The 23,223-nt window shown below is 37.3% G+C and overlaps 1 protein-coding gene across 6 annotated transcripts in view; it reads right to left on the reverse strand.

Moving 5' to 3' along the window:
* The window catches only part of LOC105483250 (tousled like kinase 1), a 168,083-nt gene that overhangs the window by 67,614 nt on the left and 77,246 nt on the right, over positions 1 to 23,223 (reverse strand). For 4 of the 6 annotated variants that reach the window (XM_071072923.1, XM_011744021.3, XM_071072924.1 and 1 more), the window contains exon 4: positions 1,796 to 1,871. In XM_071072923.1, the coding sequence (XP_070929024.1) occupies positions 1,796 to 1,871 (76 nt within the window). Of the gene's footprint in view, positions 1 to 1,795; positions 1,872 to 7,234; positions 7,618 to 23,223 lie in introns of those variants that run through there. The other 2 variants (XM_071072926.1, XM_011744024.3) reach the window with 2 other exon arrangements.

A 23,223-nucleotide genomic window follows, 5' to 3' on the forward strand; every position in this document is an offset into this window, starting at 1 on the left:
TCCTTAGCTGAATGAAAATTTTGTTCTGTTAACACCCTTCACCCTACGTGGCACATGTAACTTCAGAGGAAGCTGACTCCTATACAACTTCCACTTCCAGGTCCCCTTCTCTCCTTCTTATTAGAAATCCAATTTTGTTCAAGTATCATCCCTTCTCAATACAGGCTGTATGTTTAAGAACTTAACTCCATTTCCAGTTTCAAAGATGGGCCTGATTTTTTTTCTTTTTTTAAATTTCTGACACTATCCACCTAGAGATGGCCTCATTTTTTTAAGGCAATACTACCTCTGTTGGTCATACTAGTTTTGGAATGGACATATGACCAATCTAGTCCATAAGATCAGTAGTTCCCCACCTTTTTGGTACCAGGGACCACTTTTGTGGAAGACAATTTATCCAAAGACCGCGGGCAGTAGGGAAGATGGTTTTGGGATGAAACTGTTCCACCTCAGATTATCAGGCATTAGATTCTCATAAAGGAGTGCATAACTTGGATCCCTTGCATGTGCAGTTCACAATAGGGCTCACACTCCTATGAGAATCTAATGCCGCTGCTGATCTGACAGGAAGCAGAGCTCAGGCGGTAATGCTCACTGGCCTGCTGTTCATCTCCTGCTGTACGACCTGGTTCCCAATAGGCCAAGGACTATAAGACCGGGAGTTTGGGGAACCCTGCAGAAGATGAGAGGAGAGGTCTGCTTTGGACTTGAAGTCAAGTTTACTCCAAAGGAAGGGGGGAAAAAACACTGAAAGCCAGACTAAAGCAAATATAAGTAAGGAAGGTGAAATGAGAAAAAACAATTTAGGCAACCATCCTAAAAACAAAAATAATCAGACAATTCTGCAGATGGCACACCACAAAGGGAAAAAACATGGTTAAACCAATCCAGAAGCCTCATCTTATTTGGGGGCTTGTTTTTGAGTTTTCAGAACAGTTGAAATCGTAGTAATTATTATATCTTTACAATAAAAAAAGCTCAAAGTCCACTAACTACAACTTGGGGGAGCTACACTAAGACCAAAAAGGAGCTCAGTGTAAACTGAGATATAAAATACAATACACCTCAGAAAAGGCACTAAAATGACTTACCCCTTCCTTCCACAAAGACAGTTGCTGCAAATATATTCCTTGCTTCCAGTGTGCCCCATATACACCAGTAATTCATGGGTTCACAGCTATAGATCTTATGGCTAAAGATTAGCTCCAACACATGTAACATTATGTATAAAGTCATCATTATACATGATTTAAGGGCCTAATTTATTATATTTAATTTTTAGTGCTCAAATTAAATGACAGTACTATTTTTCTACTCATTATAAGACATTTAGTTTAATGAAAATAATTTTCTTAGCTCATATCACAAAAGGTAGGTATGCAAGAAAGGATGGAAAGAAAAACAGATGCTTTAACTAGAGTCTCTCATAATTATTTTTATAGCCTTTTTTTTTAAATAAAAAGGAGAAGTTTAAGTAGTTCTGTTAAAGTGAGATTGAAGCTTTTAATTCAAAAACAAGTCATTTCAAACAATACATACAAAGAATGAAAAATGAAAAGTCATAAGTTAATGCTTGCCAGATTTGGATATGATACTTGTCTTTCTAGGACCCAAATGAAAACAATAAGGGCAACTTTGAAAAGCCTCAAAGCAATAATCATACACTAACTACCTGTGCACACACCAAGATTTACAACTTCATATTATTTTACAACTAGAATATTAACTGGTTAAAAATTAAAACAATTAATTTTAAGTGTCTACTAGGCTCTGAAGGAAGATGTTGTGTGCTTACCCTGACTACTTTCATTCTGGTTTTCTGCTTTTCTCTTTCTTCCCCTGGATGATTCCGATTGTTTCTTCTCTGGTGTCTACAGAAAACAAGATAACAGATTTTTAAATGACAGTTTTAATATACAAAATTATCACAGTCAATATAAAACCACGTTTCAAGACCAAAAAAATAGCATTCAGTAGTGCGCAAGAGATGTTAATATACTGTTATTTATACACAATTTATTTAAAAGATAAAATTTCCTACTGTATAAATTTTTAAATTCCAAGTAAAGAAGATCTTGTACATATTATCTGATATTCAGTTACAGAATTTGACATGAAGCGGATGAAAAATCCTAGAGTAATTAGCCTTGACAAGATGACCTTCCAATGCTTAACTGGATGAGGGGGGAAAAAGTCACCCTAGTGTTTCCTATTAGTTCCTATTAAGTTTTTCCTTAGTTTCCTCTACTCAAACATACTTAGTGTATAAAAGTAAACTTGGATGAGAAAAAAAGGGGCAGAACACAAACCTGATACACACAATCCCTACTAAAAAGGACCATTCACTTAAATGTCTGGCAATTATCCAACAATTATAGCCAATTCACAGATTATGCCCTAGATAACGTATCAGTAAACTATGACCTGTGGGCCTAATCAGTTTGGTCACCTGTTTTGTATGATCGAACCAGTTTTTACACTTTTAAATGTTTGAAATTTTAAAAATTGAAAACAAAAAGATTATTTTGTGGTGTGAGAATTATAAGAAATTCAAGTTTCAGTATCCCTAATAAAATTTTATTGGAACACAGCCACACTCTTTCATTTAGGTATTGTCCATAGCTGCTTTTACATACAACGGCAGAGCTGAGTAGCCACAACAGAGTCGGAAGGGCCCATAAAGTCACAAATATCTGGCCTTGTACAAAAAAAGTTAAGAGATCCCTGCTCTAGATGGTGGCTCTGGTTCCAAATGACACGTGTGTTCCTATAACAGACAGCAAGTATTTTCATTAGACTAATACAAGTAATTATTTTCTAGAGTTTGACGAACTTTCCTGCTTAGTCAAAAATTAAAACCAAGAGCAAAAGCACAAGGCAATGGCACCAGGCCTTCAAATTCTAGAAACTTGTAAGTACCTCTGGTGCCAGAAAAATTCCTGAACTTCACAGGAGCTCCATTAATATTTGATTGAATGAATGAATCTTACTAAACAACTTAAAATAAATCTCTTAAAGCATCATGGTCCCCCAACAAGGAAGGGATTTAATACATATTTTTATGTCTCTGAGTGTGCCTACAATTAAATATATGAATAACAATACACAGCCTAATTCTTACTGAACACATATTGTTCCTCTAAGTACCATCTTGAGTATTTAAAGTTTTCTCACCTCTATTTTGCCAACAAGATAACAGATTCAGAGAAGTTGCACCAAATGTTCATAGCCTCTGAATTCTTTAAAAACAGATGTTACATCTTCTCCCTACCTCACCCTCTTTCCCCACTCCTAGCATACAGTTATTACTTGATAAATACATGAATGAATATTAACTAACTTACTCAAGGTAACACTACCAGTGTAGCAGAGCCAGGATTCAAATCAAATTCAGCTCTGTATAATTCTAAGACCTAAATGCTCTTTATTTTTTCTATGATATCCTACATCAAGAACTAACTAATCTACTATATAAAAATATTTCAAAATTTTAGTGTTTGTAAATAAAACTCAATATGTCCAATGAAATGCTGGTATGTTTTCACTTCACAAACCAGAAGTCTTAGAAAAATCCACCCTAACTGGCAATCTACTCAGGAGGTAGACTGATGCACCAGCAATTTTGGGTAGGCAGTTTACTACTTTCCTTTCATTGTCAAAATTACCAAACTCAAACAATAATCAATCTTCTGTTTTCCCAGAAATAAAAGTATCACTACATTAAAAATTATTTTAAGTTAACATTTATTAAAGAACCCTAAATCGGCCAGGCGCAGTGACTCACACCTGCAATCTCAGCACTTTGGGAGGCCGAGGCGGGCAAATCACGCGAGGTCAGGAGTTCGAGACCAGCCTGGCCAACATGGTGAAACCCTGTCTCTACTAAAAATATAAAACTTAGCCGGGCATCGTGGTGCGTGCCTGTAGTCCCAGCTACTCGGGAGGCTGAAGTGCAAGAATTGCTTGAACACAGGAGGTAGGGGTTGCAGTGAGCCAAGATCACACCACTGCACTCCAGTTTGGGTGATACAGTGAGACTCCATCTCAAAAACAAAAGAACCCCAAATCTATGTTAAAATAAAAGATCCCCAAATAATAATTTATTCATATCCTTGCTAACTTAATTTATATTAAAAAATGGAGTCAAGAAAACATAATTTTTCAGAATACTTTAAGGTTAATCTAATTTTTTAAGCATGGCAGGATCCTATTTGAATTCCATCTTACATCTTGACTAGGTACTCTTGAACAGGCAAAAATGGCGGGGGGGGGAAACCCATACAAAATGTTGTAATTCTGAAACAGTTATATTGGAAACAGCATTTTCTAGCTAGTAAACAAAATAAAATGTAAAGTTCAAAATGGTTCTGTACCATTTTCTAAAGTATATCCTAAGGAACTAGTGTTCAATGACTGGTTAAGAAGGCTATATTCTAAATGGGGGTGAAAGGGGGTGAGTTCAAATGGGGTAAACAAAATCAGATTTCAAAATGCTAACATGCATTGGCTATCTCCAAAAAAGGGATGAGGTGGGAAGATACAACAAATTTTCAAAACTTATTTGAGATAACATTCGTTAAATACTTCACTGGATATGCACTTTAGGATATTTAAGGTTGTTTGTTATTTAACATATAGATTACTTAGTGTTTTGTTGTTTAACATATAGATTACTTAGTGAAGGTTTTTTCCTCTGAGGCAGAATTTCCCAGTGTGGAGGTATGGGACAGTCCATTGGGAAAAATGTCTTTTCATTAAACCAACCAAAAAGCAAATGAATGCATTATAATTATAGTAAAGAAAGCAACAAGTTTACCTCCTTTAAACCAGAGAAGAATTTATAGATGGAGAAGAAAAAGGATAACAGGACTAAAATTAATTTTAAGACTGCTGTGCCCCAGAAGTTATTAAAGGGGAAGGAGAAGGGAAGGAAATGAGTGGCTGAGTTAAGGCTCTAGCCTACCAGAGACATATTCTATGTTACCTCTACCATGAATCTGCAAACACAGCATCTCCTATTTTAATATTGAGATTCCAGATGAGATTTCCTTCGAAAAAATAGTTCAGCAGCTTTAAAAAAATACTACTGATCATGACCAATGATTTCCTTGAGGAAATCCAAAGGACATCAACCAGGCCACGTATGTATTTGCTATATATACAATGTGCACATATCAAACATTTTATATAGAACATTTTCAAGATTGCTCTTGCTAATAATGCTGTCACTTCTTTCTTTTATTCTCTATTTTTTCTTAACTATCCTACTATAAATAGACCACTAAAGAAAAGATTAATATGGAAGGCAAAATAATAGGTTTGGCTTTGAAGTGAAGATGAAAAGAATGCAGTAATTATAAAAGGCCAAAGACCTCCAATATACAGTGAAACAGTCGTTAGGAGATAATGAAGAAAGGAGAGCCTAGTACACTTTAAATCAAGTTAGTTGTGTAAATGTTAGATTTGTAATCATATCAAAACCTGAATGACTACTCTGGCATTTAGACACTCCAAGATATTAGTGTGAATTTACACAGTATTTTCTACCAGTTGAACGTTTGTTGAAAAAACACAAAGACAAATTTAAAGGACTCAAGAGGTGTAGTGATATAATTTAACTAATCCTCCAATTTTATTTGGAACTTAGGTCAGTGATTATTAATCAAGGTTTTTATATCTAATCATGTGGCCTGCTGGTTTTATCTTATAATAAAATATGAATGAGTCTTTCTTCAATGTAAATAAGACTAAACATAAGAACACAGGAATCTCAATGCTGTTACAGAATGAGGGACAGAAGTCAACATGAATTATTCCATGGAAACAGATAACCACATGTATTAAGCCTCAAACTAGAGAGATATTTAAAATTACGGAAATAAATGCATTACAGAAAATTTAACAGTATACAAAAAGATATTTTAACAACAACAAAAAAAGAGGGTGGATATTAAAGTCTGTTCTTCATTGGGCCTAACTGAATAAACAACAAAAATCAGATATCATCATTTCTAATAAAATCACTATAGTTAATAGACACAGAATATTTCAATACTTTTTGTTAAACAAGAAAATACTTTAAAACAGAAAAAAAAGTTACTCTAATATTAAACAGTATCCTTACAAAATATTCAATCTTCAATCCTAACGGAATGAATTTTTTTCTGATAGATCCATTCGGCCAAAGACTGGTTTCAAAACTGCAACTCACTGGCTATTCTAATGATTCATACTTGGGTATCAAATTCAAAGCTATTATAATTTGAACAAATGGCATGACAAAACCTTTTTGCTGGCAGCTGGTAAAACAATGTTCAATTTTTATCCACATTTCTAGGCAAAACTTTTTGAACTAGATGTGAGACAGGAAAATGCTTGCTGCTTTGTATCCTATTTACATTTAAATAAAACGTGTTCATGAAATATGCACATCCGAATTCAAGGATGATTTTGAGCTGGTATGACCTGAAATTCACATAGTCTGTCTCTGTCCCAGAGTTAAAACTTTAATATTGATAACTATTATCTGTAAATATTTACTTGAACCTTTGACCTCTAAAAGAAGATCTCTATTATAATGCTGATTTTAATATTTAGTATAAAAAATTTATGTATGCAAAATTTTGGAATCCTATCATCAAATAAAAGCATTTCCTTGTAGTTCTAAGTAAATCAAAATCATCGCGTCAGCAATTTGGAGTTTAGTGTATTTTCTGCTGTACTGCCTTTATTGTTTAATAACGTGTAATATAAAAGATGGTAGAACACCAATAAGAAGAAATTGGGTAACCACCCAACTAAATAAAACATGTGCTGTCTTACAGGTATACTTAAAGTATGCCAGCTCATACATTTTTGTAAAATTTTTGTAAACGCTGAAGGACTCTATTTACACATGCACAGCATTCACAACCGTTATCAGTACTCCAAAGAAATGTAATATTAAAACAATTACTTTTACGCTTAATTTTTAACAACTACCTAACTTAACATCCTCACATTGTGACTTCTGAAACTCCCATCACTTGGACCCACTGCATTCATACATGTTAAAAGGAGTATACTAAGTTTTTAATATTGATGAAAATGATTTTGTCTGTTATTTTCTTATCACTTACGTAGTCTATTTCTTGGCATTTTCCCTTCTCCGGCTATCCCTTTAAGGCTTTATTTGTTAAATACTATATACTATAAAATTAGAATAAAGTTGAACTTTCTCCCCTACTCAAATTACCTTGCCAGTAGTTTTCAAATCATACAAGAATAAAACAGCCATTTAGAACAACTGCTGAAGGGTGGGGGGTTGGGAAGTAACATTTTCAGATAATTTATTCTGGAAATGTTTGCATTTTGAGAGTGCTTATAATAGTCAAATTCAGAGCTGTGCTCTCATAACTTTTGACCCATTGTGACGCTCACAATGGAGTAACATACTCCTGTATCATACCCCTACAATTCCTTTGAACATGACTCCCTAGGTCTGTACAATTATTTCTCTGGTATACATACTTTTAAATGTAAATGCTGTATTGCAAAATATGTACACTTAGATTTTTAAAGATAATGCCAAATTGCACATTCAAAGCCAATATCAATTGACATGTTTACATTAACACTGTATAAGACTACTCAACAATCCTTTAAGATCTGCTGGGTCAAAAAGTGTTACTATTTTCTCTACACCAATACAACATTTTTTTATTATTATTATACTTTTAAGTTCTGAGGTACATGTGCAGAACATACAGGCTTGTTACATAGGTATGAATGTGCCATGGTGGTTTGCTGTACCTATCAACCTGTCGTCTACATTAGGTATTTCTCCTAATGCTATCCTTCCCCCATCCCCACCCCCTGACAGGCCCTGTTATGTGATGCCTCCCCCCACCCCACCCCACCCCGTGTCCGTGTGTTCATTGTTCAACCCCCACTTAAGAGAGAGAACATGTGGTGTTTGGTTTTCTGTTCTTCTGTTAGTTTGCTGAGAATGATGGTTTCCAGCTTCATCCATGTCCCTGCAAAGGACATGAACTCATCCTTTTTTATGGCTCCATAGTATTCCATGGTGCCAGTACAACATTTCTAATCAGAAAAAAAAGTGATCTTTTTTTTTTTCTTTTTCTTTTTATTTCAAGAGACAGGGTGGGCCGGGAGTGGTGGCTCAAGCCTGAATTCCAGCATTTTGGGAGGCCAAGGTGGGTGGATCACCTGAAGTCAGGAGTTTGAAACCAGCCTGGGCAACATGGCGAAACCCCACCTCTACTAAAAATACAAAAAAATTAGACGGATGTGCTGGTGAGCACCTGTAGTCCCAGCTACTCGGGAGATTGAGGCAGGAGAATCGCTTGTATCCGGGAGGCAGAGGTTGCAGTGAGCTGAGATTGTGCCATAGAACTCCAGCCTGGGCAACAAGAGCAAAACTCTGTCTCAAAAACAAACAAAAAACCAAACCAAAACAAAACAAAAAAACAACAAAAAAGAAAGATGGGGTCTCGCTTTGTTGCCCAGGCTGGACTGTAACTCCTAGGTTCAAGTGATCCTCCTGCCGCAGGCTCCCAAGTACTACAGACATGTGACCATACCCAGCTTCTTTGTCCTTTTCTTAAATTGCTCTATCATATCTTTATTAGTATTGATTCTTAAGGCTGACTATACATCAATCATTTATAAAGCTTTTATTTAAAGCTCATGCTGGAATCTCCAGTCCAAATTTAACCATCTCTGGAAAAAGACCAAAGGAATCATTATTTTTAAAAAGGTCCAGAAGTGATGTTATGTATCATCAGGATTAGGAACAGTCTGTCTGTCTATCTAGGTTTATATATAAAATAATAAGTTGTATAGTTCCCACATATTCCACTTTACAGAATCTCTAAAATTAAGAATGTTATTCCTTACAATCTTCCATATTAAAGACCAAAATTATTACATATAGCAGAAAACTAATTAGGTTATAAAAAGTCAAATGGGTTGTCATGGTTACTTGGTTATTTTAGAAAAATGAGACTCTTAAAGAAAATTAGTAGAACATTCACTGTGTTCTACTGACATAAAAATACATCTTTCTAATATTTTTTAAACTAAAGAATAAAATTCTGAAACAAAATTTGTCAGTAATGTCAACTTGTGGTCAATGCTTTAAAAATCCAGTCTAAAAGCAACATTTATCAGATTAAACATTTGTGAAGTGCTGTTAGCTGAGGTATATCTTAGATTGGCAAATTTGATAATTACTGTAAGTTATCTGAAACCTAAATATTTCCAAAGAGTACCATTTTTGTCCAAAACTTATCAGGGTAATTTATATAACAAGTTATATATTAGTTATATGGAAAGATTATAATAGCACAGAAGTTGAGTGCATCACTTTGAAATAAGGCATACTTTGGGATTCAAATTCTGACTCTGTTAACTTGTATCTGTGTGACTATGGACAAATTACTTACTCTGACCACCTGTTTCTAAATTTAGACGTGTTAAACTTATGAAGTGGCAATCTAGCTCCATGGGTAACATGCTAAAAACTCTCTTTTTTCTCCTTCCATTAATGAGTTGGCTCTCAACCAGGCGAGATGGTATTTGGCAATATAGAGGCATTTTTGGTTGACACACTGGGGATGGGGGTAACGAGGCTGTAGATATCTAATGTGCAGAGGCAGAGATGCTGCTAAACATCCTACACTGCATGGGACAGGAACCCCACCCCCCAAAATTTATCCAGTGCAAAACGTCAATAATGTTAAGGGTGAGAAACCTTGCTTTGATGAATACATTAAGAATCATTTGTAGTTGCTACATAAAACTAACTGTATGATGTGCTTTTTTACTTTCATTCTGAGTTTACAGTGAAAATTACCAGAGGCTATATGACATGTGATGACAACTCACTGGATGATTTATGGATTATGTATTTGTGTATTCTAGGATTAAAACATTTTGTTTGAAATCCTAAAATGGTAAATACCAAATAGTTGTAACCAACATAAACAAAAGCTCTTTAGGGTCCTTGAATTTTTAAAGTTATAGAGCAGTCCTGACACCCAAAATTTGAAAACTGCTTTTGTAGATACACACATCCTGATCATAATACTAGGAAATGCTAGCAAGTGAGATGAGTATGCTAGAGGAAAAGTAGTAGCCTATTAAGGAGGTGGGTAGACAGTGATGTTACCCTGTCATGTTACCAGTCAACAACTATTTACTGAGCACCTATTATGGTAAAGCACTATACTGGGTTCCACTTTAAAAGAATGTCTTCACTCTTACAGTAATAGGCCGTTTTTCTCTTCCAATCTCGTTTCCACCAATCAGCTTAGAAGGTTCCTTTAAAAAAAATTTTTTTTTTAAATCATTGTGGGTACACAGTAGGTGTATATATTTATGGGGTACATCAACTGTAACACAAAGGTGTTACACAATCCAATTATACTCTTTTAGTTTTTTTTAATATACAATTAAATTATTTTTGACTATACACACTCTGTTGTCCTAGCTAATACTAGGTCTTATTAATTCTCTCTATTTTTGAACCCATTAACCATTCCCCCTCCCCACCACCACCACTCTTCCCAGACTCTAGTAACCATCTTTCTACCCTCTATCCCTATAAGTTGCATTGTCTTAATTTTTTGCTCCCACAAATAAGTGAGAACATGTGAAGTTTGTCTGTCTGTGCCTGGCTTATTTCACTTAACGAAATGACCTCCAGTTCCACCCATGTTGTTGCAAATGACAGGATTGCATTCTTTCTTATGGTTGAATAGTACTCCACTGTGTATATGTACCACATTTTCTTCATCCATTCATCTGTTGATAGATACTTGGGTTGCTTACAAATCTTGGCTATTGTGAATAGTGCTGCAATAAACATAAGAGTGCAGATATCTCTTGGATATATCAATTTCTTTTCTTTTGGGTATATATCTAGCAGTGGAATTGCTGGATCGCATGGTAGCTCTATTTTTAGCCTTTTGAGGAAGCTCCGAACTGTTCTCCATAGTGGTTGTACTAATCTACACTTCCACCAACAGTGTATGAGGGTTCCCTTTTCTCCACATCCTTGCCAGCATTTGTCATTGCCTGCCTTTTGGATAAAAGCCATTTTAAACGGGGCGAGATGATATCTCATTGTAGTTTCGATTTGCATGTCTTAGAAACAATAATATTGGGCACCTTTTCATCAACTTGTTTGCCACTTTTTTTTTTTTTTTTTTTTTTTTTTTTGAGACGGAGTCTTGCTCTGTCACCCAGGCTGGAGTGCAGTGGCCGGATCTCAGCTCACTGCAAGCTCCGCCTCCCGGGTTCACGCCATTCTCCTGCCTCAGCCTTCCCAGTAGCTGGGACTACAGGCGCCCGCCACCTCGCCCGGCTATTTTTTTGTATTTTTTAGTAGAGACGGGGTTTCACCGTGTTAGCCGGGATCGTCTCTCGATCTCCTGACCTCGTGATCCGCCCATCTCGGCCTCCCAAGGTGCTGGGATTACAGGCTTGAGCCACCGCGCCCGGCCTTGTTTGCCACTTGTATGTCTTCTTTTGAGAAATGTCTCTTCAAATCTTTTGCCCATTTTTAGATCGGATTATTATATGTTTTCCTACAGAGTTGTCTGAACTCCTCATATATCCTAGTTATTTATTCCTTGTCAGATGGATAGTTTGCAAATATTTTCTCCCACTCTGTGGGTTATCTCCTCGCTTTGCTGATATTGTTTCCTTTGTTGTACAGAGCTTTTTAATTCGATGTGATCCCGTTTATCCTTTTTTTTTTTTTCTTTGACATGGGTCTCCCTCTGTCACCCAGGCTGGAGTGCAGTGGCCTGATCTCGGCTCACTGCAAGTTCCAACTCCTGGGTTCACGCCATTCTCCTGCCTCAGCCTCCCGAGTAGCTGGGACTACAGGTGCCTGCCATCACGTCCAGCTAATTTTTTGTATTTTTAGTAGAGATGGGGTTTCACTGTGTTAGCCAGGATGGTCTCGATCTCCTGACCTAGTATTCCGCCCGCCATGGCCTCCGAAAGTGCTGGGATTACAGGCATGAGCCACCGTGCCCGGCCCCATTTGTCCATTTTTAGCTTTGGCTGCCTGTGCTTGTTGGGTATTACTTAAGAAATCTTTGCCCAGACCAATGTCCTGGAGAATTTCCCCAGTGTTTTCTTGTAGTAGTTTCATAGTTTGAGGTCTTAAAGATTTTAGTCTTCAATCCATTTTGATTTTTGTATATGGTGAGAGATAGGGGTCTAGTTTCATTCTTCTGCATATGAACATCCAGTTTTTCCTACACCATTTATTGAAGAGGCTGTCCTTTCCCCAATGTTTGTTCTTGGCACCTTTGTCAAAAATAACTTCACTGTAGATATATGGATTTCTATCTGGGTTCTCTGTTCTGTTCCACTGGTCTACATGTTTCACTGATCTATGTGTCTGTTTTTATACTAGTGCAATGCTGTTTTGATTACTATAGCTCTGTAGTATAATTTGAAGTCAGGTAATGTGATTCCTCCGGTTTTGCTCTTTGCTCAAGATAGCTTTGGTTATTCTGGGTCTTTTGTGGTTCTATACAAATTTTAGAATTATTTTTTCTATTTCTGTGAAGAATGCCATTGGTATTTTGACAGGGATTACATTAAACCTATAGATTGCTCTGAGTACAATGGACATTTTAACAGTATTGATGCTTTCATTCCATGACCATGGAATATGCTTCCATTTTTTTGCATACTCTTCAATTTCTTGCATCAATGTTTCATAGTTTTTAGTGTAGAAATCTTTTACTACTTTGATTAAGTTAATGTCTAAAAGCCGGGCACAGTGCCTCACGTCCGTAATCTCAGCACTTTGGGAGGCCAAGGGGGGCAGATCACTTGAGGTCAGAAGTTCAACCAGCCTGGCCAACATGGTGAAACCCCGTTTCTACTAAAAATACATTTTTTAAAAAAAACTGGCCAAGCTTGGTGGTGGGCACCTGTAATCCCAGCTACTCGGGAGGCTGAGTCAGGAGAATTGCTTGAGCTCAGGAGGCAGAGGGCGCAGTGAGCTGAGATCGCGCCATTATACTCCAGCCTGGGCAACAAAGCAAAAACTCCATCTTAAAGAAAAATAAAATGTTGGGTGTGGTGGTTCGCACCTGTAATCCCAGTTACTCGGAAGGCTGAGGCAGGAGAATTGCTTGAACAGGGGAGGTGGTGGCTGCAGTGAGCCGAGATGATGCCACTGCACTCCAGCCTGGGCAACAGAGCAAGACTTTGTCTCAGAAAAAAAAAAGGTTAATGTCTACATACTTCGTATTATTTATAGCTATCGTAAATGGGATTACTTTATTGGTTTCTTTTTCAGATTGTTCGCTGTTAGCATATAGAAATGCTATTTTTTTTCTAATACTGATTTTGTATCCTGCAACTTTACTGAATTTATCAGTCCTAATAATTTTTTGGTAGTCTTTAGGTTTTTTCAAATGTAAGATTATATCATCTGCAAGCAAGGATAATTTGACTTCTTCCTTTCCAATTTGGATGCCCTTTATTTCTTTCTCTTGTCTGACTGCTCTAGCAAGGACTTCCCGTTCTATACTGAGTTACAGTGGTGAAGGTGGGCATCCTTGTTGTGCTCCCTTAGAAATTCCTTGCTGTAAAAAACAAACACTGAACCACATCAAATACACTTTTCTAAAGGGTAATACTTAACAGCTGTTTGTTTGCTTGCTAAATAGCTTACAAAACCATTTCAAGATTTCATGACCTACAAGAACTCAACTAGACAGAATATATCGTAATTTCCAATTGGCTACTTAAACATTAAAAAAAGCTTCCTGAAGAATTCTGATATACATATTCTTCTACCTTTATGGAAACAGATGTACAAAGCCAGGATGAGCCTCACATTTGGTTTCCAGTCCACTTTTCCTTCCAAGACACTAATAAGCATGAACATGTTCAAGCAGGACTCACATCTTTTGCTATGAACCTGGTTAATACAATATATTTTAGTGTCAGATACTCTAATTTCTGCCTGAATATAGGTCTCTAAAATAGTGTGTCCTTTAATATATAGTGAATTAAATACTATTTTCTCTTTAAAAAAAAAAAAGTTACAAAGTAATTTCAGGTGTTTCACAGGAACTATTAAGTCTAATAACTCATGTTTATTTGTCTTAATAACAGAGAAGAGAACAAATTTAACATTCCCCTGCCCCCCTGCTTTTTTTCTTTCTTTTTCTTGAGACAGAGTCTTGCTCTGTCATTCAGGCTGGAGTGCAGTGGTGCAATCTTGGCTCACTGCAACCTCCGCCTCCTACGTTCAAGTGATTCTCCTGTCTCAGCCTCCTGAGTAGCTGGGATTACAGGCATGTGCCACCACGACCAGCTAACTTTTGTATTTTTAGTAGAGATGGGGTTTCGCCCTGTTGGCCAGGCTGGTCTCGAACTCCTGACCTCAAGTGATCTGCTTGCCTCAGTCTTCTAAATGCTGGGATTACAGGCATGAGCCACCCCTCCTGGCCACATTCCCCATTTTTTATGTTACAAAATAATACCATTTTCCATGTATACAAAGAGTACTTGCTTTCAAGACATCATTACTGTACGTACTGTTCATTGTATATAGCAACATTGTTGCGTATCATGCCTCAGTAAAAACAATGACATAGGCCAGAGGTGCGGTGGCTCACGCCTGTAATGCCAGCACTTCGGGAGGCCAACGCAGGCAGATTATTTGAGGTCAGGAGTTTGAAACTAGCCTGGTCAATGTGGTGAAACCTTGTCTCTATTGAAAAAACAAAAACTAGCCAGGCATGGTAGTGGGTGCCTACAATCCCAGCTACTCGGGAGGCTGAGGCCGGAGAACCACTGAGCCCAGAAGGCGGCGGATGCAGGGAGCAGAGATCGTGCCATCGCACTCCAGCCTGGGTGACAGAGCGAGGCTCGGAAGGAAGGAAGGAAGGAAGGAAGGAAGGAAGGAAGGAAGGAAGGAAGGAAGGACGGACGGAAGGAAGGACGGACGGACGGAAGGAAGGAAGGAAGGAAGGAAGGAAGGAAGGAAGGAAGGAAGGAAGGAAGGAAGGAAAGAAAGGAAAGAAGGAAAGGAAACGAAGGGAAAGGAAGGGAAAGGAAGGGAAAGGAAGGGAAAGGAAAGGAAAGGAAAGGAAAGGAAAGGAAAGGAAAGGAAAGGAAAGGAAAGGAGAAAGGAAAGGAAAGGAGAAAGGAAAGGAAAGGAGAAAGGAAAGGAAAGGAGAAAGGAAAGGAGAAAGGAAAGGAGAAAGGAAAGGAGAAAGGAAGGGAGAAAGGAAAGGAGAAAGGAAAGGAGAAAGGAAAGGAGAAAGGAAAGGAAAAAGGAAAGGAAAGGAAAGGAAAAGAGAAAAGAAAAAAGGAAAGGAAAGGAAAGGAGAAAGAAAAGAGAAAAGAGAAAGAAACGAGAAAGAAAACAGATAAAAGAGAAAGAAACGAGAAAGAAAGAAAGGAAGAAAGAAAGAAATGACATAAAAATAGTAAGATTTTTGGTAAGAACAAAGTGATAAAATACTAGCAGAGAGATAAAAGATAGAGGTGGTCATTAAGTAGAACACCACAAACATCATTTATTACACTAACATATTTTAGAAAATAATTTAGGAAGCAAGACAGAATATTTCTTAAAATTTATGATAGGTGTCGAACATCTTAAGAAGCAGAACAGATTTAAACAGAGTAAGTCAAAAGCAAGGTAATTTATTCAGGGGCAAAAGTCCTAAAAATGTAACTTTCAGAGATACTTATCCCATCCATCAGTAAATCGATTTTTAAAGTCTCTTCTTTCTTACTAGGTACTCAGAGTAAGGCATTAAAAAAAAAAAAGATTTCTCCAGGTTACAGCAAATAAATATAGATAAATTAAAATTTAATGAAAATGTTAACAAAACTTAAGGCCAGTATTACCTCTATTTTCAAATAGAATCATAGCTAAGCACTAGCGCTTAGAATCACACTAAGCACTAGCTAAGCACTAAGCACTATTAAAAGGGTAAAAAAGAATGTATGAGAAAGTGGAGGTGGGTATGTATATAAAACAAGGTTAAATCAGGAAATGCTCTAGATGCAACAACTGTCTCAGCTTCCATATATCCATAATTTAAAATTCATAACTCAAAAATCCAAAAATATACTTTGATGAAAAATACACAGTAATTTAAGGTCAGCGGATAAAGGCTTAAGATTTGGTAGTTACCCAGGAAAATGGGGGGAAAACCACTTTGGTTATAAAGATAGTATATATTTTAACTTGTTCAAATCTGATTTAGATTATACAAAAGTATTCCAAAAGATGAATATTAAGGATTAAATTGAGAAAAATAATTTGATATATGTCTGCTTTATAAACACGAATATTATGGAGTATATTGTATATAAGCACACATGTATAAACAGACATAACTGTGCTTCTCCGACATTATTAAAAATGATGTAATTAAATGATATATTCAGTCACAAATATCCCAACTTCAGTAATAAATAAATAAAGCACATAAATGTATCCCAGATGGATGAAAAATGGTTATGGTTTTAATAATCATTATGAATACCAAATGAGCTAAAAGATGCATAATCTAACTTAGCATCTTGGGCTTAGGTAGAGACAGCAACTGTACAGAACCTGAAGGTGCTACGGTTTGACTATGTGCCCTGAAGTTCAACGTAGAAACTTACTCCGTATAGTAAGAATATTAAGTGGTTGGGGGGATGCAGGCGCAGTGGCTCATGCCTGTAAACCCAGAACTTTGGGAGGATGAAGTGGGCGGATAGCTTGAGGTCAGGAGTTTGAGACCAGCCTGGCTAACATGGTGAAACCCTGTCTCTACTAAAAATATAAAACTTAGCCAGCTATGGTGGCAGGCGCCTGTAATCCCAGCTACTCAGGAGGCTGAAGCAGGAGATTCCCTTGAACCCAGAAGGCAGAGGTTGCAGTGAGCCAAAATCGTGACACTGCACTCCAGCCTGAGCAACAGAGCAAAGCTCGGTCTCGGCAGGGTAGAAAAAAAGAAAAAGAGGTAGGGGCCTCATGAGTGGATTAATGCCATTATTGTAGGGATGGGTTCATTATTGACAGAGCAGGTTCCTGATTAAAAGGATGAATTGAGCCCAATTCTCCCTCTCTGTCTCACACACTCACTTCTGCCTTCCATCTTCTACCATGCGGTGATCCTCATTCGATGCTTGACACCATGCTCTTGGACTTCCTATCCTCTGGACCCAAGAGCCAAATAAACTTCTGTTCATTATAAATTACCCAGTCTGTGATATTCTGTTAGAGCAGCAGAAAATGAAGACACAAGATCATTGTGTTTGGATAGTGAAAGTGCTACAAGGAGAAGTGCAAATAGGTGGATCATGGCATGTTTCAAAACTTAGAAAACACTGAGCAGGGCACAGTGGATCACACCTGTAATCCCAGCACTTTGGGAGGCCGAGGCGGGTGGATCATGAGGTCAGGAGATCGAGACCATCCTGGCTAACACAATGAAAGCCCGTCTCTATTAAAAAAATACAAAAAATTAGCCAGGCATGGTGGTGGGCACCTGTAGTCCCAGCTAGTCAGGAGGCTGAGGCAGGAGAATGGTGTGAACCCGGGAGGCGGAGCTTGCAGTGAGCCAAGATCGGGCCACTGTACTCCAGTCTGGGCAACAGAGCAAGACTCTGTCTCAAGAGAAAAAAAAAAAAAAACTTTCAAAACACTGGTACTCAAGAAACATGGGCTCTTATCCTCATAAAAGAATGTGGGCTCTTAGCCAGCAGGTTAGGTACATGACCATATTTCTAACTCCTTCAGGTATTCTAAAACATTTAAATAAAGGATGAGTGGCCCTGGTACACTCTCTTCTCTGGTCCTCCCATAAAATTTTTCAGTCCTCAAATCCACAACCCACTCATGCTTCTTTCCTTTCAGCAGATAACCTATTTTCACTGTTAAGTAAGAGAAAGGGTTATCAGATATGCAAGTTCATCTACCCCAATTCAGGGGAAAGATGTTCCTAGTCCTGTCTATGAATAACCCTGCCCACCCAGGGTCTGGATTTCACCCATTCGTTCCTCCTCCAGGAAAAGATGTTTGGTTTTGTTTCTCTGTTCCTCTCTCTTCAGCACTTTGTCTCCAATACAGCTCTGCTATGACTCTTTCCTTAGCACATGATTTGTCAAGCCTGTTTGACTCTAGATATTGTCTCCTTTCCTTCACAGTCAAGGTTCTGCCAAAAGCAGTCAATATTTGCTGTCGCTATTTCCTTTTCCAATTTCTCCTCAATTAACTACAATCTGGCATTTTGTTCCCATTAATCTACTAAAATTAAGTCTAAGTGTAAAATTCTTAGTCACTTTTTACAATCACTATCTTAACTGACTTCTATGACATTTAATTCTACTTACTATTACTTTCGGGTCTCAGGATCCCTCTATAACTTTTAAGAAATTGTTAAGGACCCCAAAGAGGTTTTATTTACATGTGTATAACTATAGATCTTTAACCATTTTAGGATTTTAAACAAAAACGTTATAACACTAGAATATACTAGTGTAAAAGAATAAAAATGAATAAATCAGAGTGATATCACACGTTAAACAGCTTCTGGAAATTTTCATTGTGAATTCATGAGATAATGAAAGTTAAAAAGTCAAATAATGTGTTAGCACTTTTATAAAAAACACTTGACTTTGTTGACTCCTTGGAAGAATCGCAGGGGACCCCTAGGAATCCTCAATCCACACTCTAAGATCTGCTTATCTACAACCAAGCCTTTTTAATTAACACCTATGCCAAAGACCCCTAGGTCTTCTTGTCTAGCCTGATCTCCTTCCTGAGTTCCAGATAGCTTCTACTATACCATCTACACTTGTTATCTTCCTTCTGTGATGCCTATCTCAAAGGCACTCTAGCTAGATCCCTTTAAATCATCTTAGGCTCCTCCCTTTCCTTCTTTATGCTAATTCCAAGTCACCAAACCCTACTGATTCTACTTTTTAAAAGCCTAATGAAGTCTGGGCTCAAGGGCTCACACCTGTAATCCCAGCACTCTGGGAGGCCAAGGCAGGCAGATCATGAGGTCAGGAGTTCGAGACCAGCCTGGCCAACACAAACCCCATCTCTACTAAAAATATAAAAATTAGCAGGGCACGGCGGCGCATGCCTGTAGTCTCAGCTACTTGGGAGGCTGAGGCAGGAGAATTGCTTGAACCTGGGAGGCGGAGGTTGTGGTAAGCTGAGATCATGCTACTGCACTCCAACCCAGGGAACAGGCGAGACTCCAGCTCAAAAAGAAAAAACAAAAACAAAAAATCTAATGAAATCTAGAAGCTTGTTAGAAATGCAAAATTCTACCCCAGACCTACTGTCATAAACATTAAGTGATGCATTCGCACAGAACAGTTTGAGAACCACAGCCTTAGGTGGTGATAGTCTCAGTACCCAAAGTTAGAGAATCCGAAGAAGGCAGAGCCCAAACAGCAAACCTGAAAATACTAGTTAGAAGTCCTTTTATCTCAAGTTTTTCCTCCTAATATTAAACCTTGAAGGTTTTAAAGTTTTATAAAGAAGGCAGTATTCCTTAACAAAGTGATCTTCCTAACTTGGGTTTCATGTCCCTCCAATCCAATCCTCTACATTGCTATCTGCCTTTTACCTCTACTTTGTCTTTTGTTTCCCCTGTTTCAATGGCTCTCTACCTGAAGTCCAAATTCCTTACTATGAAATACAAGGGTCTTCAAAACCTGACCCCTGCCTACCTTTCCCCATTTCTGCATATACTCCCTCTATCAGAAGTCTGAAAACCAGGGGAATCACCGAAGCAGCTGGGTATTTTTTAAAGCTTTTCGGGAGATCTAAAGAGCAGTAGCGGCTAGAATCACTGTCCTCTCTTAAACTAAACTATCTGTCATACTCCCATGTAAAAGCAAACACAGATCCTAGTCCCTCTGTATACCTTCTTTTCATACCTCGCTCTGTCTTATGGGATGAATTCACGGCCTCTCTTAAAAACTCAATGATCATCTCTTCTTTGAAGGAAGACTTCTTTCCTTCCTTTCCCCTACAGGCAAATGAAATTGGTGTTTCTTGCACTTTGCTTCCATAGTATCTTGTGCTTGTATCTGTTACAGCACAGCCTACATTGTTCATGAAGCAGACTGTCTAAATGTTTGTTCTACTAAACACTGATTTCATTTGAAGGCAGGGATTGTATCCTATTCATCTTTATACTCTCTGTGATTAGGCAGAGACTATAAGTTAATAGATATGCAATAAATGTTTACTGAAAATACCCTGAGTTTTCTGGAGACTGCTGAATGGACCAGGAGTGATGTAAAATAAAACAAAATCAAAACAATACCTTCCTACCTACCATCTTCTTTCATTTACAAGAGGAAAAACTTTTTCATTCTATTTAATTCCACATTTACAAACAAAAGTCAGATTCATATATAAAATAAACCGCATACAAACTGAAATAAAAATTTCACTTGAAGTAGATTAATCAACCTAACAATGACAATTGGATGCTTTCCAGTTTTAATAGTAAGGGTAGAAGAAAACAAGAGGATTCTGGATGTCTGAAAGAGAGGATGTCTGAAAGGAGGAAACAAAGTACAGAAAAGGGATTGTAGTGAGTTAAAACCATCACAAATCCTAAGAGGGATTCAACAGAAAAAGTCCAATTGGTGAACTACAATAGGGTATGCATATTAATTATATTAAAATATGGATACAAATTTCAGGAATCCAGGGTGGGGTAAGGGTGGTAGGAGACAGCAGTTTAAAAAAAAAAAAAAAGTAATAAACTGGCTGGGTACGGTGGCTTACGCCTGTAATCCCAGCTACTCAGGAGGCTGAGGCAGGAGAATCGCTTGAACCTGGGAGACAGAGGTTGTTGCAGTAAGCCGAGATCACGCCACTACACTCCAGCCTGGGCGACAGAGCGAGACTCTGTCTCAAAAAAAAAAAAAAAAAAAAAAAAGTAATAAACCTTCCAGTACTATTTGCTCCCAAAACCAAAAACTACTATTTTAAAAAATGTAGTAAATCAGAGAATGGATTACCAAAATAGTGACATCAGAAGACAATGAAATACTTCATAAACTTTACTACTAGGAGTACTAGGAAAAACCAAAGTACTTCTATCCTGCAATTGCAACTGTTTCTTCTCATGTTTACTTAATGATCTATAAATATCTGTATTTTGATATGTATAAAATTTCATCCCAAAGGAATTTATTAAGGTATCAACTATACAGATAAAACCTGGGAATCATTTTCCAGATAAGCAACTTCTTAAATGGAAAGATACACTAAAATAATAATAATAATAATAATAATAATAATAATAATAATACTGGTAATAGTAATTATTTTGAATAGTAATTATATTGAATCTTAAGGACAATGTATAATCTGTAGTCATTTCTGTGCCACTAGACTTAACCATTAATTTGTAAAAATCCAAGACAGAGAATACAGAACAGCAAAAGCCAAAACATTTTTCTTTCTTTTTTTTTCTTAAGACAGGGTTTCACTCTGTCGCCCAGGCTGGAGTGCAGTAGCACAATCATGGCTCATTGCAGCTTCGACTTCCTAGGCTCAGGTTATCGTCCCATCTCAGCCTCTGGAGTAGCTGGGACTACAGGCACATGGCACCATACCTGACTAATTTTTTGTGTTTTTTGTAGAAACGGGGCTTTGCCATGTTGCCCAGGCTGGTCTCGAACTCCTGGTCTCAAGCAATCCTGCCTCAGCCTCCCAACATGCTGGGATTACAAGTGTGAGCCCCCGTACATGGCCCAAAAGATTTTTCAAGATTTTCTATTGCTGCCCCAAATGTCAAAACTTCAATACAGATAAAGCTAAGTATATCTAATGATTAACCAAATTGTGTTTCATTGCAAATGCCAGTATGGTCTTTTAAGAAACAAAAACATGTTTTAACTAAAAATATAGCCAAAAGTGATCCTTGGACTCTTTAAAGGGAAGTTGAATTCTCTTATGGACTAATTCCTCTGAAAAAATCCAAATACTAAATCTATAACTTATATTTGGAATATGGGTACCTACAAAGAACATGTAACTGTGATAAGTGATCTAACTTCCACCATGTTTTGCTTTTTAAAAAAATCTATCAAAAATATCATATTTAGTGAACAGAAAAGAGAAGTATCTAAAATTATTTTATTGCTCTTCATAACACAAATGCCTATGAAAGAGGAGGCAGGTGAAATTACTAAATATTTCCAATTCTGGGAAAATATCAAGAAATGTTCCAAAGTCCAGGAAATATAAAGTGAGAACATTCTTGATATAGTTTTAAAAAAAACTTTGACTAGAGCTAAACCTACAATTTTCAAAGACTTAGTATAAGTATGTTAATTTTTTAAAAGCTAAACTGATAATCTGATGCTACAGGGGCTACTAACGCTTACCTCAAGGGAACCTACTGCAGATAAAGTCCCGTCACTTGCACAGTCCTTTCAGCTGCCTGCCAGTTGTTTCTGTGGAAGGGAAAGCCTGATGAGTGAGAGCCCTATGCCATACTCCTTTGGAGTGTCAGGGTGCCTGCACAGAACTGCACGCAACTGTCTACCTAGAGATTTCTAGATGCTTTCAATAACACAGAGCTAAAAAGATGCCACCTTTGAAGTTCCCTTTCTTCTGAACAGTGAAACAAAATGCCTAAGAGTCTCTGAGTGCTAATGAACTACTGGTATTATCAAGGTGATAGGTCTATACTAACCAAGTAGAAAAAAGACAAAAATGGATCAAGTAGAAATAAGATTGACAGGGAAAATACACACACACACACGTGACAGAACCGTATCATCCAAGGAGAGAAAAGGCTATATCCACAAGAGTCAAGCTGTAACATCAACAAATGAATGCTAAAACCCACGGAACTTCCTGTCACCCATTTTTAAAATATGTCAAGTATATCATGCTCAGAGTAAATTATACCATGGATCCAAATGCCTGCTTGTAAAATCCCAGATATTTTCTTGGTGGGATCAGTAAATGGGTAAAAGGGGGAGGGATTAAGAGGGGAGGGAATTCTTCAGATTTTTTAAAATACAAAAAGTGAAAACCGGCAGCATGATTCCATAAGAAATTCTAAAAAGAGGGAAAAAATGTGTATCTGTATCTCAGAAAGTACATAAACTCTTACTAAGGATCAAACTAAAAGGGAAGAATAAAGAGAAATAATAGAACTGGGAAACCCAACATACTTAAGA

Source organism: Macaca nemestrina, chromosome 11 (assembly GCF_043159975.1).
Source record: "Macaca nemestrina isolate mMacNem1 chromosome 11, mMacNem.hap1, whole genome shotgun sequence".
Classification (NCBI taxonomy): Eukaryota; Metazoa; Chordata; class Mammalia; order Primates; family Cercopithecidae; genus Macaca; species Macaca nemestrina.